The 17,166-nt window shown below is 37.6% G+C and overlaps 1 protein-coding gene and 3 non-coding genes across 4 annotated transcripts; 1 reads left to right on the top strand and 3 right to left on the bottom strand.

Annotated features, from left to right (window-relative positions):
• The first annotated feature begins 9,413 nt into the window (after positions 1-9,413).
• On the top strand, positions 9,414-15,101 carry LOC102791465 (triosephosphate isomerase B-like). Its single transcript, XM_087847785.1, has 7 exons — positions 9,414-9,578; positions 12,790-12,913; positions 13,616-13,700; positions 13,819-13,951; positions 14,179-14,264; positions 14,344-14,431; positions 14,509-15,101. The coding sequence occupies exons 1-7, from the start codon at positions 9,470-9,472 to the stop codon at positions 14,625-14,627; spliced, it is 744 nt and encodes a 247-aa protein (XP_087703911.1). The 5' UTR covers positions 9,414-9,469; the 3' UTR covers positions 14,628-15,101.
• Positions 15,102-15,153: 52 nt separating this feature from the next.
• LOC118455114 (U7 small nuclear RNA) lies at positions 15,154-15,209 on the bottom strand. The gene has a single exon (XR_004844022.1). It is a non-coding gene; the product is annotated as a U7 small nuclear RNA (small nuclear RNA).
• A 1,011-nt stretch (positions 15,210-16,220) lies between these two features.
• On the bottom strand, positions 16,221-16,276 carry LOC118455111 (U7 small nuclear RNA). The gene has a single exon (XR_004844019.1). It is a non-coding gene; the product is annotated as a U7 small nuclear RNA (small nuclear RNA).
• A 538-nt stretch (positions 16,277-16,814) lies between these two features.
• Positions 16,815-16,870, bottom strand: LOC118455113 (U7 small nuclear RNA). The gene has a single exon (XR_004844021.2). It is a non-coding gene; the product is annotated as a U7 small nuclear RNA (small nuclear RNA).
• Positions 16,871-17,166: the final 296 nt, after the last annotated feature.

Below are 17,166 nucleotides of genomic sequence, written 5' to 3'. Positions count from 1 at the left end.
CAAACCTCAACTTTTTAAAGGATCCCTCAACGCCTCCTCTCTTCACCTCCCCTTTATGATGTCAACTTTTTTTTTCGTTTGCTTTCTGAGTTTGTTAAATGAAGATATCAAAAAAGGTGGGCATTTGCGAAAAATAAGAAAATAAAGCTAAAATATCAGACAAAAAATTTAGTAAAGTAAGATAAATATACATTTAAATAAAACGTTAAGTGATTATATAATAAAACCAAATATTATTAGCAAAGCAAAACCATTACGGCTTACAATCCTCTCCACTCGCGATTTTTTAAAACTGAATTTAACACAAAGCTTAATTATCCTTCTTTTATTTAAGGAATAATCAGCAGAGTTTTTAAAAATGCCATAAACGTTATTTAATTATGTTTTTGTTTATGTTTTTAAGATTTCCATATGTTATTAGCTTTATTATTGCAAGGATTTGTTTTAGTTTAATGTATATAATGTGGATGTATAAACAAAATATAAACAAAAAGAACAACTGCACAAACATTTATGATAATGTCATATTTTTATTATTAAAACAGAATTTATTTAACTTCTTTCTTTTTTTTAACATGTCACGTTTGGTGACAACTTGGTAGGCCAGTATCAGCCCCATTTATTTAATCTCTGTGGGTAAAAGCCATGACTGTAGAAAACAGATGATACACGGTGGTGTAAGTGTGCCCCCATGTGGCGAAATAAAGAAACAACATTTAGAGATGCTCCCTGAACAAGAACATCAAAAAGTCATTTTAACTAGCCTTATAATTTATATTGGAGTTTACTTAGTTAAACATTAAAAATGCCCCTTTTTGTTTATTTCAACAGTCTCAAGTGCAGACAAGTGTTACGGAAATCTTAAATAAATCAATCTACATAAAACAAGCTGTCTTTCTGAGATTTTAAGTCAAACAACTATGCAGAGTGCAGGAGATGTCCATGTGGCATTTAACAAAAAGTAATAACAAGCATGGAATAATTTATAGGAATACGTTATCTCCCCACCACGGTCACAGAATACAATCAGGACATAACGTGCAAAAGACAACTTGTACAGATGAGTGTATCTTGTAATAGAGAATTATATTGAGACAAAAACATGATACCATGGAGCCTTTCATTCAGCTATATCAACACAGAGACAAATGTCAGGAGCGATTTGTAACAGAAGGATAGCAGCAAGATTGAAAGGGGAAGTTTACATGATGGTGGTGAGACCTGCTATGGTGTGTGGTTTTTGTATGGTACCACTAACAAAAAAATACAGGAGGCAGAAGTGGATGTGACCAACTGAAAGAACAATATAATGTTGTATTGTATTTTCTTTACTTTACTCCTTTATTTTAAACTACCTTGACTTATTACTGAGCTCATTCTTTCAATTCTTATTTTGTGTTTTTTTTTTTCTTTTTGGGGGGGAACATTTTATTTTGCTGGATCGAGCTTCATATTTATTCTGCTTATTGGAGCACAGCTTAAACTACGGCTTTTGTAACAACTTGTCATACTAATGACGATCAGCTAATGTAATTTTTTTTAGTACACTGCATTTTCAACAAACAACAACGTGAACAAAAGAAATTTCCATTTGGTAATTAAATATTGTGGGTATATGTCATTTAAAAAACAACAACGACAACAACAACATTAAAAGGTACTCCATAAATAACATTAGAAATCCTTGAAAAATAAACTATGTAAGTATAATACAAATGATTTTGAAGAGGACTCGACTACACACCAATCACAACGCTTCTAAGCCGTTATTAAGGGGTGGGGCTGGGCAGATTGGCCATTCATCCAGAAAATGTGATATTTTCTGTTTTTCTGTACCTTTGCCTGTAACACAAATTGAAAACAATACTCTAGGATTTGTATAATCAACTTTAAAGCTCCTGTTTTACCACAGTTATTGGGGGGTTTCTCTTTATGAGACACCTAGAAAATATCTAAGCGCAAAGATTCCTGACATGAACCCATCGGTACTAGCACACTAGGCACAGGCACTGTTGTCATGGTGTCATCCTGTAACTTTCAAAACTGATGTCAGAATAACAAACATACATGTAAAATATACAGCAGTATAATATGTCTTCATATACATCCAGAGATATTCACACAAATCTCTTAAAGCCATCAATTGGGGCTGTAATCAGTAGATTAAAGCTCCTAAGACATAGGTGTCAAGCTCTGGCCCGCGGGCCAAATTTGGCCCGCAGCCTAATTACATTTGGCCCGCGAAGCCATACCAAATTACTATTAGAGCTGGCATACTGGTATTATACAGCTAATATATATATTGTTTAGTATTAAGCTTTGCTTGTTCCATATTCAGTTTTCCAGCAAAACTTATTTGAGTCCATAAGAAATGATTCATTCTTATATCTGGAGGAAGATTTTTTTTTTTTTCAATAAATATTAGCGTTAGCCCGCAACTTTGTTCCAGTTTTGAATTTTGGCCCACTGTGTATTTGAGTTTGACACCCCTGTCCTAAGAGAACCAGAACCTCATTTGTCTGTACGCATGCCTAGAGGCAACAAATTCAGGTAGAAAAACATGAATAAACAACTGTTTTCTGCACTCAAATCTGTGCAGAATCCCCCGATTTACGCTAAGCAGAATTATTTTAATCATTATTAATTAAAATTAATTCTCCACCAACATAATTAGTTAATTAATTATGTTGGTGAAGGAAACTGGATTACCCAGAGAAAACCCACGCAAGCATGGGAGGAACACAGAAACTCGTCAGGGACCTGGGAACAACAGAGAGAGGATGGATGCTTTTCACTGGTATTGTATGGTGGCTCAAAATCTGACTGTATTTGTGTGTGTGTGTGTGTGTGTGTGTGTGTGTGTGTGTGTGTGTGTGTGTGTGTGTGTATGTGTGTGTGTGTGTGTGTGTGTGTGTGTGTAATTCCATAAATTTTGAGTCCCAAACCATGACACAGCCCCCACTGTGTTCTACCGATGGCTTACTGTTCCACCTCTCTCCTTACATGCTCCATAAATATTGACAATGATTTGAACAAAATTATCATGAAAAACATAAACAAAGTAAATATGCTAACAAGTCACATGTTAAAAATTAAGGCCAACATGTGACCCACCTGCCAAACCTTAATACAAAAGCAGTAAATTTAGTTGATCTTAATGAGTAATATCACAAGCTAACCACCTCCTATTATAGTTTTAAGTCTCTTTTTATATAACTTAATACATTTTCTTAGATATGTAGCTGTACATAATTGTGAGCTATTTCAAACTGAATTTCTGTTATTACTGGGGCCCACCTGCAGTCCCACTATGGACCACGAGGGGGCTTCAGCCAACACTGGACTAGAGTGCTGTTAACACCAGTGGATGAGAGGACAAATAGGACCATTTGCTCAGATTTTATGCACTGCCACGTCATATATTTTCCATTTATTGCATTGTTGCTCAAGCAAGTTTCAACATTAACAAAATATATACGCATCAATAAATCAATCATTACAGCCAAATAAGTGAGTAAGACTGAACCTTCTGTTCCAGGCCAGTTTGAAATCCATGTTTTATTTATATAAGCCTGGAAAAAATGAAGGCTGGATTTTCTGTTTCCGAGCCAGACAAACGTGAGACTGTGTTTCGTGTTGACGAGCCTGCTATGAAGTCAGAGACTGTGTTTCGTGTTGCCAAGTTGGCCCAAATGAATTTGAATTTTGTGTTTTCCAACTTGCCGATTCAGACACTGATCCTTGTTTTTAACTTATGAAATCAGAGTTGTTTTGTTGTTCCTTTAACATAAAGTGAGGCTTATTTAGTGCCTCACTCTGAACCTGCTCATAGTGTACCACAGTCTCAACTTCTTCACAATGTGAATCTGAATCTGCTCCTTATGTGCCTCAAAGTGAAACTCCTCATTATGTGCCTCAAAGTGAAATGGCTCACTGTGTCCCTCAGAGTGAAACTTATTCCAAAATAGCTGTGCTAGAGACTGGTTAGCTTCCCTAAACTAACCTCTTCAAAGACCGCTCGAAGCAACAGTCTAGAGGCTGTTCCTTTGCAGTTGACCAGTTTGATCTTCTAGCTCCCTCCATGACCCAAGTTGGTAATAGTGGAGATGGCTAAGCACGCTGCATCCGTCCCAGTACTTAGGGTGAAGGTGGCCAGGGCCCAGCTTATCCATAGTTTTCACGTGACATCTAAGCTACTGGGACACGCCTTCTCAGAGGTCAAAAACAGTACTGCAGTCCTTTGCCATCCAGCCATCATTTGAACATCTTCGAGTTATACTTAACCACAATGCCAGATAGTTGCCGTTCTATTGGATGCACGAATCTACGTTTATTTACAACTGCCAGAAAATGCGTAGAGTATGGCACCAACATGTGAGCACACCTCTCATAACCCTGCCTTACAAACCAGTTGTTACCAATCCCTGCTTCTCCATAGCAACCCATGCTGTCAGTGGCGGCTCATTTAAACTGTAGGAATGATTTACCTGACATCGTAAAAAATACTCTGTCAGCTACTACTATGACACAACAATAATGTGACAAATTAATAGTACAGGAACTTTTCTGGGCCTACGCTGTAAACTTACAGGTTGAGAAAACAGAAGATTTATACTTGGTAGTTTGTTTACGCTTGCTATGTTGCACTTATCTTTGCTTTAATGACAAACCTCCCACACGGTGGTATTATTGTCCATACTGTCCATACTTTTAAAGGTTTCATCCTGGCAGCAGTATAAGTTGAGGGATTCTCTAGAGGACACATGTAGATATGCCACTGAACAGGAGCTCTGGGAAAGACGTAATCACTTTCAGGGATTTAAATAAAGCTGCCGGGATCACAAGACCCCAAAATTCGTACTTTCTCTTTATATCTCCATTTTTCCTCCATGGATGATCTTGGCTCAAGACAGGTGAAACAAACAACACTCATCCTGCAGTACTACCGAGTGTCCACTGTTGGCCTTTATGTCTCAGTCCCTAGAAGTGTATTTTTTCCTACTTAGCCTTTTTTTTAGTGAATTGCTTGAAATTGTTAAACAGACATTAAGGCTATTTTCGTCCCACTTCTGTATTACGAGTTCTGCATTTGGGTCAGCAACCTGACCGTCACACAGCACTACATGATACTAACTGGAAATCATTGCAAAACAATGTCACATGAACACATGGAACAAAAAATCATTTCCACCATGCAATTACCGAAACATCTTTTGTCTTTTATATAAGAGATATATTATTTCATGACCTGCCAAGGGACTACAGATGCAAATTAGCTTAAGCCAACTCTGGTACAATACATTGAATGGCTACATTTATGTTAATATCGTACACGGTCCCTTTTCACATCAAATATAATATCCATCCATCCATCCCTTCGCTTCCGCTTATCCTTATCCTACAGTAGTAGGTAATATTCATGTATAATTTTGTTAATTATAGGCAAGAGTAAAAAAAGAGTTCCATATTATAGCATCAGGAGGTTGTTCATTACTTTTATATTTAACTGGCTTCATTGCTGGCGTGTGTGTTTTCGTATTGTCATCAAACAGAAAGAAGTTGAATGCAAATGGTTTCAGTAAGCAAAGGGAATACCAGCAATCTGTCTCAACACTTGGAGTATAATAATCACCGAATATGAAGGATGGCTAGTATCAGCAGATTTCTTCCCACAAGCTGCAGATGTTTGATTTGAGTTTTACGCCGGATGCTTTTCATAACCTAAACCTAAAGAACGATGTTGGGTTTCTTTGTTCATTTGAGAATAAAGTCTAAATTAATTTTTGGATGTTGAGTCCAAATAACATCAACCAGGATCCAATATGTTGAGAAAAAATGGAAATGTTAAGATTAAAGTTGTTGTTTCAAGTTAGATTACTGCCAATTAGTACACAGCTGCCCCACCCTCCACAAAATATTTGTGTAGATGAGTCAGTGTCATGGGACTTCAGAATTGGTTTTGGTGGCGAGGGATTTTTTTTTTCTTCCTGCACACAAACATAGTTTTATATGTATATATGTATGAGAACTTCTGTCTGTTCAGGAAGTCAAAAAAAACCCAACAAACTGAGAAGAAAAGGCCACAGTTGTGCAAAGCTGGCAATGAACAGATGCAATGTCGATTATTACACATGTGCACATTACAGTGGCGGTATGCTGTATCAGAAAAATCAGGCTGCAATTGATGATATTTCACAAGAATACATAAGAACTAATACTAAGATACTAAGATTTTCAGGTGATTGTCAAATTTCGAAAAAATAAAATGTGTTTTCGTCAATGATTTTAAAAGACAAACTCTTCAACGAACTTTGAGGGGTGAAAACCAAAAAAATGTATGATTAAAATTTTACATGTATGTACATGCAGATGTCTGGTGGGACCGAGGGATAGGGTGAGATAGAGTTGGATGATTTGTTGTGTCGACATCTAAAGGAAGCAGCTGAAACAAGATGAAGAAAACAATGAAAAATCATTTTTAGCTCACGTTCATGCACGTGCAGCAGGTAAGGCTTCACAATACAGACTTCAAGCACAGACAATGATGCAAAACACACAAAGCAACTCAGTAATTTCTGAAGGGCAGAGGATTATTCTGCAGCAATCAAATGAATCACCTGAACTTAACTCAGCAGAGAATGCTGAAGACAAAACTGGATCCACAAAAAACAGCCTAGCAGAGCATCTTAAAGGAGGTAACCCAACTTTGCTTTTTGCTGATGATAGCGATAATTTGTCCAATTACATGTGAGCCTTTTAAAATTTTTGTTAAATGCCTTGAATTAAAGCTGAACCACTTTCAGCACATAAACATGGTGGGTGATAAATATGAGGACTTTGAAATGATTGTGTCTGCTCAGAAGAAAGAAAAAAATTAAGAACACACACAAACTTGGACAATTTACCACAATTGTGCAAGGTGACAGATGCAATATCACTGGTTGCACATTTGTGCAAAAAGGAGGTGTGTTTTTTCAGAAGAACAGGTTGCAACTGATGATATTTCACAAGAAAACACAAGAATGCATACTGAGAGACACCCTTGAACTAATGAAGTTGATCTTTTCAACATTTCCGATTTTTTCCCCAAAAAATCTGACTTTGAGGTCAAGGTCACTGGCATCAGATTTGTTTGAGGTTTTTAGTAAATGTACCTACGGTATGAATTTGAAGTTCCACATCTCTCAAGTTATCATGTTCAAGAGATTTTCAGAAAACCTGATCTCTGAGGTTTAGGTGACTGAGATTCAAATTCTTCCAGTGCTTTTAGAAAATGCACTTATGATATGAATTAGAAAATCCTAGCTGAAATCTTTCTAAATTTACTGTATTCACAAGATTTTCAGAAAATTTGACCCCTGACCTTGACCTTGAGGTCAAGGTCACCAGGATTCAAACTAATCTGAGATTTGGTGTCAGTTTGAAAATCATATGTCACCTAATTCTCAAGTTATTGAAGTCACAAACTTTGGTGTCCATGCTGTCTGCCCGCCCGCCTGCCTGGCAGGGTAACAACAATGCCTCGTTAGCCTTTAAAAAAGTGATAAAAATTGTTTTTTATTTCTCATTTTGACTATAAAGTTGAAATAACTACTGCCAATTAGTGCACGACCTGCTACACCCTCTACAAAATACCTTGTGTAGATGAGTCTGAGACATTTTGCTTCAGAATCGTTTTTAGAACCAGGAGATTTATTTTTCTCTTTCTGTACATAAACTGCTGTGTGAAAAATATGAGGCCTGTGAAGGGTCTGTTAAGAAAGAAAGAAAAAACACACTCAATCCCAGAAGAGTTGGCTGCAATGGTGCAACGTGAAATTGTGAAAAGCAGTGAATGGATGCAATGTTGATGGTTACATAACTGTGTAGTAAAAATGGAGGTGTGCTGTATAAAAAAAAATGAGGTTGCAGCTAATGGTATTTTACAAGAATGTACAGAGAAACACATACCGAGAAATCCCCGAGGACTGAGACAGTTCACCCTTATCTCAGCACTTTATTCTCAAAATGAATAAAACACTTCAATGTTTCTTTCTTAACATGATCCTAATACTCTAAAACCAGGGTAAGAAGGGCAAGAAAAAAACACATTAATAACGATCAAGTTAAAATGTTCAACTAATCATCAAAGTGATCTGAGGTCATATCGCCCAGCTCTACCAAATGCACAGATTCACTCATTTCATGACAAACCACTGATATAATCTATGTAACTTTTAAAGAAAAGTCAGAGCATTATGTCATGTAGATGTGTTTGTGTGGTTTTCAGTGGCACTGAAACATATTAATAAGACAAAAGCTGCTGGATGACAATCTTATTGGACATGGATGCTGAGCTGCTGTGCAGGAGAAAAAGAATAAGACCACAGAGAAGATCCATGGAAGTAGTGAAGGAGGGTTGGTCAGGCAGAAGAGGATGATGGAGGCAGGGAGAGATGGAGGCAGATGATTCACTTTGGTGACCCCTAAAAGAAGCAGCTGAAAGAAAACGAAGAGGATTATCATCAAGAAAGACGAAGAAAACAATGAAAAAGAATTTGTGTGTGTAGGTTCTCAGTCATCCAGGTCGTGGTAATCTAAGGAGCTTGGAAAAAAAAACGAGTGGACTTCTTTAAGTGTCTTGAAGATGTTTCACCTAGCATTCGAGAAGCTTCTTCAATTCTAAAACCAAATGCTGGAGATTACCAGGTATTTAAACTCAAATGCCCAAAAAGTTTATTCTGTTCATCTAAACGTAGCGTTTTCAGCGAGGTTGACTACCCAATATTAGTCATGTTGGTTTTAGTTGTTATGCAAATGTTATGTTATGTTATGAAAACGCTAAATCCAGGTGAACAGAATCAGCTCTTTGGGATTTCCTTAACTGGATGATTCAGCATGCATCAAGACCTAAAGGGAGTTGTCACTTCAGACGGTTGTTGACCAATTATTGAACATGTGCCAGTCCACAGAGACTCCTGCCTGACCTCATGTGTCAACCGACCCATTAACAGTGCGAACAAGAAGGGGCTCAGAGCAAGGTCAGTGATGTAAGCCCACCCTCACCTTGAAGTCATCTGTCACCGATTTCTCACTTTCCTCATACAAACTCTTCACCTCTCCTGACTTCCTCAAAGAGTGCCACACTTCCTCTCATGGTACTCGTTCGTATGCCGTCTCACAATGAAACTCTGAATTTATTAGAAATAAAAGTGAAAATAAATGGAAAATGCTCTCTCATTTGCTATAAAAGACCATTTACCACACGACAAATGAGCACATCATAACACAACTCATCTCTTCCTCTAAATAAGGTACAACTACATTTTTGGGCATGCCAGGATGAACCAATGACACTGAGAAAGAGGAGGGGTTAAATCTCTCGCATTAATAAATATCCCGAGCTGCTCTCTTATCCTAGAAGAGAAGGACCCCGGTTGGCTTTGTAGTGTTTTAATCCTCAGAAAAAAATCCACAAAGATCTGCAAACATGACCAGAAAATTCTTTGTTTGTGGAAACTGGAAGATGAACGGCAGCAAGAAAAGCATCGGGGAGCTCATCCAGACCCTGAACACTGCAAAGCTGGACCCCAATGTCGGTATGTGTCTTCTGATATTATTTCTCCATTTGAAGGTTCACCATTTAGACACTTGTTGCACTATTTTCAGTTAATTTAAGCTTTTCTCCTTGTATTCATGTCACAACTCTATGGTCAAAATTACTCTTTAATTCAAGGGGAAAAAAAATCACAGACACAATTAATGCCAGGAGCATCTGCAAAAGTTCAGGAGTAGTTTGAGGTCATTTTAAACCTCATTAACTTCTATAAGAAAAATGTGAGGAAAGATGAGGAAAGCTCTACACTGAAGTCAGGCTGGTTGTTAAGGTGCTGCTCTTTCATGAGCAGACAACAAGTTTTCAAACATTGAATGAATCAGTTATTGAAACCAACAACTGATTCATTCGTTTTGCTCTTCAGAGTTCACTAAAAGTTTTTGTGCTATAAATATACTCACCTTTTAAAACTGGGTTATTTTTTCAAAGAAAAGTGTGTACTATCTTATCATTAACACAATACAAGGAAACAAAGATAAACTACTTATGGTTATTTATCAGATATTTGAAACAACTGATATCAAAGGCTACACCGCTTTACGTGGAAATGATTTATGGAAAAAAACCTCAAATTTTAGTTTTAAAGTAAAAAGTAGGAAGACGTATTGGGGCCATTTATTAAAGAGAAACAATGTTGTTCTTTTTGAGATTAAGCTTTAGTCCATAGGCGTTTCTCACTATGCATTCTTGTGAAATATCATTAGCTGCAACTTGAGTCGATGGCACAACACACCTCCACAAACATGCAACGGTCAATATTTCATCAATCCATTGTCAGCTGTTTCACCTTGCACAATTGTGGCCAGCTCTTCCCAGTGAGTGTATATTCGGAAGTTTTCAATCTGTACATACAGTTTTCTTCAGTATCTTGTAGGAAAACTTCCTTTAAGAAAAGCCGCTGAGAGGCTAAGTTGGGCTTTTACTGTGACTCATTCAACAAAGTGGATTCTTCCTTAGATGGATGATGATTTTATTCAAACAGGAAAGAAACGAAACAAAGGTTTTATATTTTTACAAATGCTTTATATACTTATTTATATACTTATATATATTTAATGGTCTATACCTTGTGTTGGGGTGGGGGGGGGGTTGTATTTCTGTCTTGTTTTTATGGACATGAAGTCTGCCAATAAAGATTGAATTGAATTGAATTGAATTGAATTGAATTGAATTGAATTGAATTGAATTCATTCCAATCAGTCAGTGATGCATGAGTGATGAGAATAGGATCAACAGAAAATATCTGAGGACTACTCATCCTCTCTCTTTCCATGCCACCTGAGGCGTGACCAGGTAATTAAGGTGAAGCCACACCCATTGTAACAATTACTGTTTGTTGAAGTTGCCCATGGTGACAAATGTGAGTCAAAACAATAACCAGAAATACATATTTTAGCTGCTACATACCTATAACAAGCTGTGTTTATGTGCTGAAAATAAGAAAAAATCCCTGTTTATTAAAACCAGTTCTGTGGTACGATGTCACTAAGTCATCTACACGAGACATTTTGTGTAGACTGAATTTAAAAGCTTCGCTTTAAATGAAAAAGTGTTTGTGTAAAAGCAGAAAAGGAAAAGCACTCACTTTTAATATTGTTGTGTGAAAAGCCGAAGACCAGAAATGAACTTTTTAAATAATACCACATCAAAGGTGGAAACTAATAACAATTTATAATGATAATGATGGAACAGCAAACTTCTAAACAAACATCTAAAAGCAAAGACTCCTGATCCAGTATGAAACCAGCCGCTGACAGTTTTGTTATGGTGTTATCGTGTAACATCTAAAATAACATATCTGACTTTTTTTTCTATGTGAGATTGAAAACTGTCTCTGATCATCGTCAGTGTTTAGTTACTCCAATAAAATGCAAATGGAATCCCTGTATCACAGCCTTTACTGAAACTTCTCACACTCACAAACTCTGACTTAAATTTGACTATTAACTGACTTGAATGAAATCTAAGATATGACAGTAGCGCGTGAAAAAAATCTTCCCAGACATTCTCATCCATATTCATTATTCATGTCCTTGTTGACAGGTTTATGATCAAGGTCAACCATAGCGTCAGAAATAATGGCTAATATGCCAGTCTTGCAGTAAGAAGCAATTACTTGACATGTATGACATAAAAACATGTTACACTGCCAAAATAAAACTTAACCTGTATACATGGGTCAACACAAATGGGTCTATAGGTCAAATGCTTAACATAACAATTCCCACTTATAAAAGCACTTTCATTATATCCCAATGTTATAAGCCATAAAAAACAACAATACACCCCAAAGCAAATGCACAGGCTTCAGTCCCTCCTCACTGTGTACAAGCCTATACTAATGGAGGAAAACTGATAAGAAGAGAAGTCAAGGTCTGGTATGGAGAAGGCACTTCCACGTCACAGGGATGCATGGTATATACTGACTGGTCAGTATTTAAAGACTCAGCATTGGACTTAAATGATTTAACTGAAGCAGTATACCCATGTTAAATAATACTCCAATAAAAGTTGAAGTACAGAAGCAACTTTTTTCTTAGTATGCATGCAGTGATCAGCTGACCTACAGGTCTTTGTGGATTTACACAACTGAATTCAACAAGATGTAAGCATACAAAGTACCCAACATTTTCACGCAACATTTGAATAACAGAGTGAGCATAGCTTAGTTTGTTTTGCAGGAATATCAACTATGTAATTAAAATTACGACATCGCATGAAAGCTTCTTCTGCACTTTATCAAGTGCCACTAAGCAATCCTTACCTTCTCCCTCTCCTATCCATCTGTCTTCCTAAATCTCCATCTCTGAGTGAAGTTAGCTCTCTCTCTTTTCTCTCCCTGTGAAATACAGCAGCTGGTCGTTTAGCCTGCAACACTGTGGGACGAACTGCACACAAACAGTTATTGCAGACCAACGTCAAGAGTGACGTAGTTTAGTTTAGTTTTTCTTCGGCTGGCTTTTCCTAATCAAATGTCAAGAGATGCAGCTTTATGTTGAGCCATCACAACCACATTACTAATGACCACAGTTTCTCTGAAGAACCAAAAGGACGTGTCAAACTCCAGCTAGTTCATGGTCGTAAATATTGTAATATTTAGTTTTAATATTTACTGTGTTTGTGCCCTGATAAATAAATGGACTACATATCTGTAACCCAAGTATTGTGCTTTCTCTCTCTCTCTCTTTAAATAGAGGTGGTGTGTGCTGCTCCAGCCATCTATCTGGAACTAACCAGGTCCGAACTGGATCCCAAGTTCAGTGTGGCTGCTCAAAACTGCTACATAGTTCCCAGTGGTGGCTTCACTGGAGAGATCAGGTACACAGTGCACTTTATTCTGCTTAACATAGAATAAACTCAGTTATTTGGTATCATGGTGCTAGCTTTGGGTGCTAAAAGTCTGTATCCAAATTCTGGATCTTAGGAAAAGCAGAGCATCACAGCATGATGTTTCCTTTTATACATTTTAGCTCCATTTACACAAATATAATAACGGTAAATAAACTGGTTCTTATATAGTGCTCTTCTACGCTACCTGAGCACTAAAAGCACTTTATTCACCCACTCATGCAGCACTTTTTCTATTTGAGTGCTTTCTATCGAACATTCACACACATTCTGATTCATCAGAGAGAAACTTGGGGTTAATATCAGGGGTATTAGCAGATTGAAACACCAACCTTTCAATTAGTAGATGACCTACTCTACCTACAGCCAACCAAGGTATGGGTTAGGACTTAAATACCTTGTGACTCACAATTCAACACTGTATGCATTTATACATGACCACGATGGTGACGGCTAACATGTTCAAATTGAGGCTTCCAAGTGGGGCTTTATCATGTTTTGCTCAATCTCTTATCCTTGAAACTCAACCATCTGAAAATCACTATCCTCACACAGTTAGGACAACCATCCATCGCAGTCGAATACAACTAATGACTGGGTCATAATACTGTTTATCAATGAAAAAAAGAAGATAATCAGTTTGTCTTCATGGGAATGCTTCTGGTCTTCCAGCCCTGCAATGATCAAGGACTGTGGTATGGACTGGGTGGTCCTGGGACACTCTACAAGGCGCCACATCTTTGGAGAGAGTAATGAGGTAACTACAGATAATTTTATCCTGTTCATTTAGTTTTTCACCTGCAAATGTAAAGAATTGAATTCCTCAAAACAAGTAAAACACACAAAACATGTTTTGTTGCCTCCTGTGCTGTTAGTTCATTGGCCAGAAGGTAGCTCACGCTCAGGAGAACGATCTCGGTGTGATCGTCTGCATCGGAGAGACGCGGGAAGAGAAGGAGAAAGGCATCACAGATCAGGTCGTCTTTGCTCAGATGAAAGCCATTGCAGGTATGCAGCTCCTCACGCTGTCACTGGGTTTTTATGTGCACATGAGAGCTGGAATGTTGAATTGTTATAGGCAAGTTTTATCAATTTGGTTCACTTCAGTTACACTTTTTTTTTAAATAAAATGTATTTTTATTGCCACCAAATCACAACAACAGTTGCCTCAAGGCACTTTATACTGTAATGTCAAGACCCTACAATAACATAAAGATCGCATGTCTCTTTAACAGACAACGTAAAGGACTGGAACAAGGTCGTGCTGGCCTATGAGGCTGGGTGGGCCATTGGCACTGGGAACGCTGCCTCTCCTCAACACGTAAATATTACAAATCACTGAATATTTAACTTATTGTGTGTACCGTTTCTAACATAATGTCTCCTGTGTGATATATCAGGTGCAGCAGATTCATGCCAAAGTGAGGGAGTGGCTGAAGAACAATGTGTCTGAGGCGGTAGCCAACTCTGTGAGGATCATCTACGGAGGTCAGTGCTGTGCTGGGTAGCTGTTTTGCTTTGAGTCCCACGTTGATCTCTTCTCACACATCGCTTCTACTTCTCAGGTTCAGTGAGAGGTGATACCTGCAGAGAACTTGCCGCCCAGAAGGACATTGATGGTTTCATTGTGGGCAAAGGCTCCCTGAAGCCAGAGTTCATTGACATCATCAACGCCAAGGCATAAAATGTGGACAACTGCAGTGTGATTGGATTAGAGTCCAACTCCATTCAGACGGTTAAGTTCTGCATCCCTCTCTCTCACCACTTAGTCCTCTTTCCCTTTTTCATTTAAAGTATTTGTGATGATGACATTCCCTCCTTTTCCTTTATTATTTATTTTTTTTTTATTTGATTATATATTTTGTCACAAAGACATGGGATAGGGGTGGAAAGCTGTAAGAAAACATTATAAATATAAATGACTTAAAGACTATTTCAGTGTCTTGTCTCATTTTTATATCCTTTCATAACAGTATTCATTGTAGTCTCAGACTGGTTCAGACTAGTTGCTTCCAGTCCTTGTACCTGACTATTTTCAGAGGAATGCTTTTTTTATTTTTGAAGCTGCCTAGCAGCTGAAAATGGACCTGCCAAGCAGACAGAAAAGAAAAAGACCACAAAGAAGATTCCTGGATGTAAAGAGAGAGGACATACAGGACACAGGAACATGTGAAGCAAGAAAATAAACAACTTTGCTTTACACAGATATGGGGGGCTTCTCTTTATGAGAAACCTTCTAGATAACTTTCTAAGAGCTAAGATTCCTGTTCTCAACCTAACCATTGTAATCACTACAACACCAGGCACAGACACTGTTGTTATGGTGGTATAAAGCGCCACTGACTTCCACCAATCATGAAGTAGTCACGCAGGGGGCGGGACTTGTGTCACTATGGCCAATCAAACGACAGGCACAGATCACTTGTACACAAAAGTGATTTTCAACTTGCTGGCCAGAAGGACATTGATGGTTTCATTGTGGGCAAAGGCTCCCTGAAGCCAGTATTTATCAGCATAATCAACGCCAAGGCCAATGCGAGCGGTTTAGAGTTCGAGTCCATTCAGATGGTCCAGTTCTTCATCCCCAGCTCTCAACACTTAGTCCTCTTCCCCTTTTTCATTCAAAATATTTGTGTGAAGATGTCATTCCCTTCTTCTCCTTTATTATTATTATTATTATTATTTTTTTTACTTGGTTAGATTTTGTCCCACAGAAAAGGGACAGGAGTGGAAAGCTGTAAGGAAACAAAATAAATTTAAAATGGTTTAGAGACTATTTCTGTGTCTTGTCTCATTTTTATAACCTTTTATAAGAGTTGTAATTTCATTACTACTGTAATTTTAGTCTCACACTAAAATGTAACTAGTCTGAACTAGAATAGTTGCTTCAGGACCTTGGACCTGATCATTTTCAGAGGAATTCTTTTTGGTTTTTGAAGCCTCTTTAACACTGGCCTACAACATTAAACGTGACATTAAACAGATCACATAGTTTTACGAGAGCAGTCAGATAAGAGTTAGGCTCACATTATAGATTTCATTCCAGCAGGGCTACTGAAGAATAAGTTTTCAGTGAAGTACGTTATTTTATTGTTATTTTTTGCTGGACAACGCTTTTTGAGCGTTGTCCAGCAAAAAATAAGTGTAATCCAAAATGAAATTACAGTGTAATAGAAACTAGTTATAGGACTCAGAAATAACTCTACAGACACCTTTAACTGCTTTTTATAAAAGAACAGACACAGATCTCAATTTAGCTTTCTTTAAACACGTAAGAGAGGGCTTCTCTTTATGAGAAACCTACTAGACAAATATCAAAGAGCAAAGATTCCTGTCTCTAAGTTTAAATCTATTGGTACTAGGACGCCAGGCACAGACACTGTTGTTATGGTGGTATAAAGCGCCAGTGACTTTCACCAATCACGAAGTCGTCTCGAAGTGGGTGGGACTTGTGTCACTATGGCCAATCAAACGGCGGGTGGTTACTACTCACAGGCACAGATCACTCGTACACAATGGGGATTTTAAACAGTGACATTAAACAGTCTTAAAAATCACGTCGTTTTACGAGAGCAGTCAGATAAGAGTTCAAGAGATAAGAGGCTCACAATATAGATTTTATTCCACCAGAGCTACCGAAGAACGCATATGTTTACCTTATGTTGCATATTTTTGTGTGTTATTTTATTAATACTATTTGCTGGACAACGCTGTTTGAGCCACGTCTGTATTTTACAAGTGTAACACAAATTGAAATGGGAGTATTAGAGTAAACTAGGCCCTGGATGTGGTGAGAATTCGTCTGCTTGCCAATATTTTGGATATAGGAATGGATGAATGGATTTACAAAGCTTCTTTTAAACACGAGAGTGTGGGCTTCTCTTTATGAGAAACCTACTAGACAAATATCTAAGAGCAAAGATTCCTGACGCGAAATTGAGACCTATCGGTACTAGAACGCCAGGCACAGACACTGTTGTTACGGTGTGATTCTGTGGGCGCAAAATACGATGTCAGAAATAATGGAAATATTTAAAAATATTAATTTATAATATATTTAAATAATGTACAGCCAATGTATCAACTGAAACCCTTTGAAAGTTATACTTTAAAAGAATAATAAGGGCATTCTTAGCGCAGTGCATGCCGGATATGCAAATACTTTAAAACTGGCCCAAGTGTTCACCAATCACAACATTTTTTGAACAAGCCGTCAATGAGTG

The sequence above is a fragment of the Neolamprologus brichardi genome, chromosome 11 (genome assembly GCF_056152115.1).
Source record: "Neolamprologus brichardi isolate AB-2024 chromosome 11, ASM5615211v1, whole genome shotgun sequence".
NCBI lineage: Eukaryota > Metazoa > Chordata > Actinopteri > Cichliformes > Cichlidae > Neolamprologus > Neolamprologus brichardi.
This window is presented reverse-complemented; position numbering and strand designations above follow the sequence as displayed.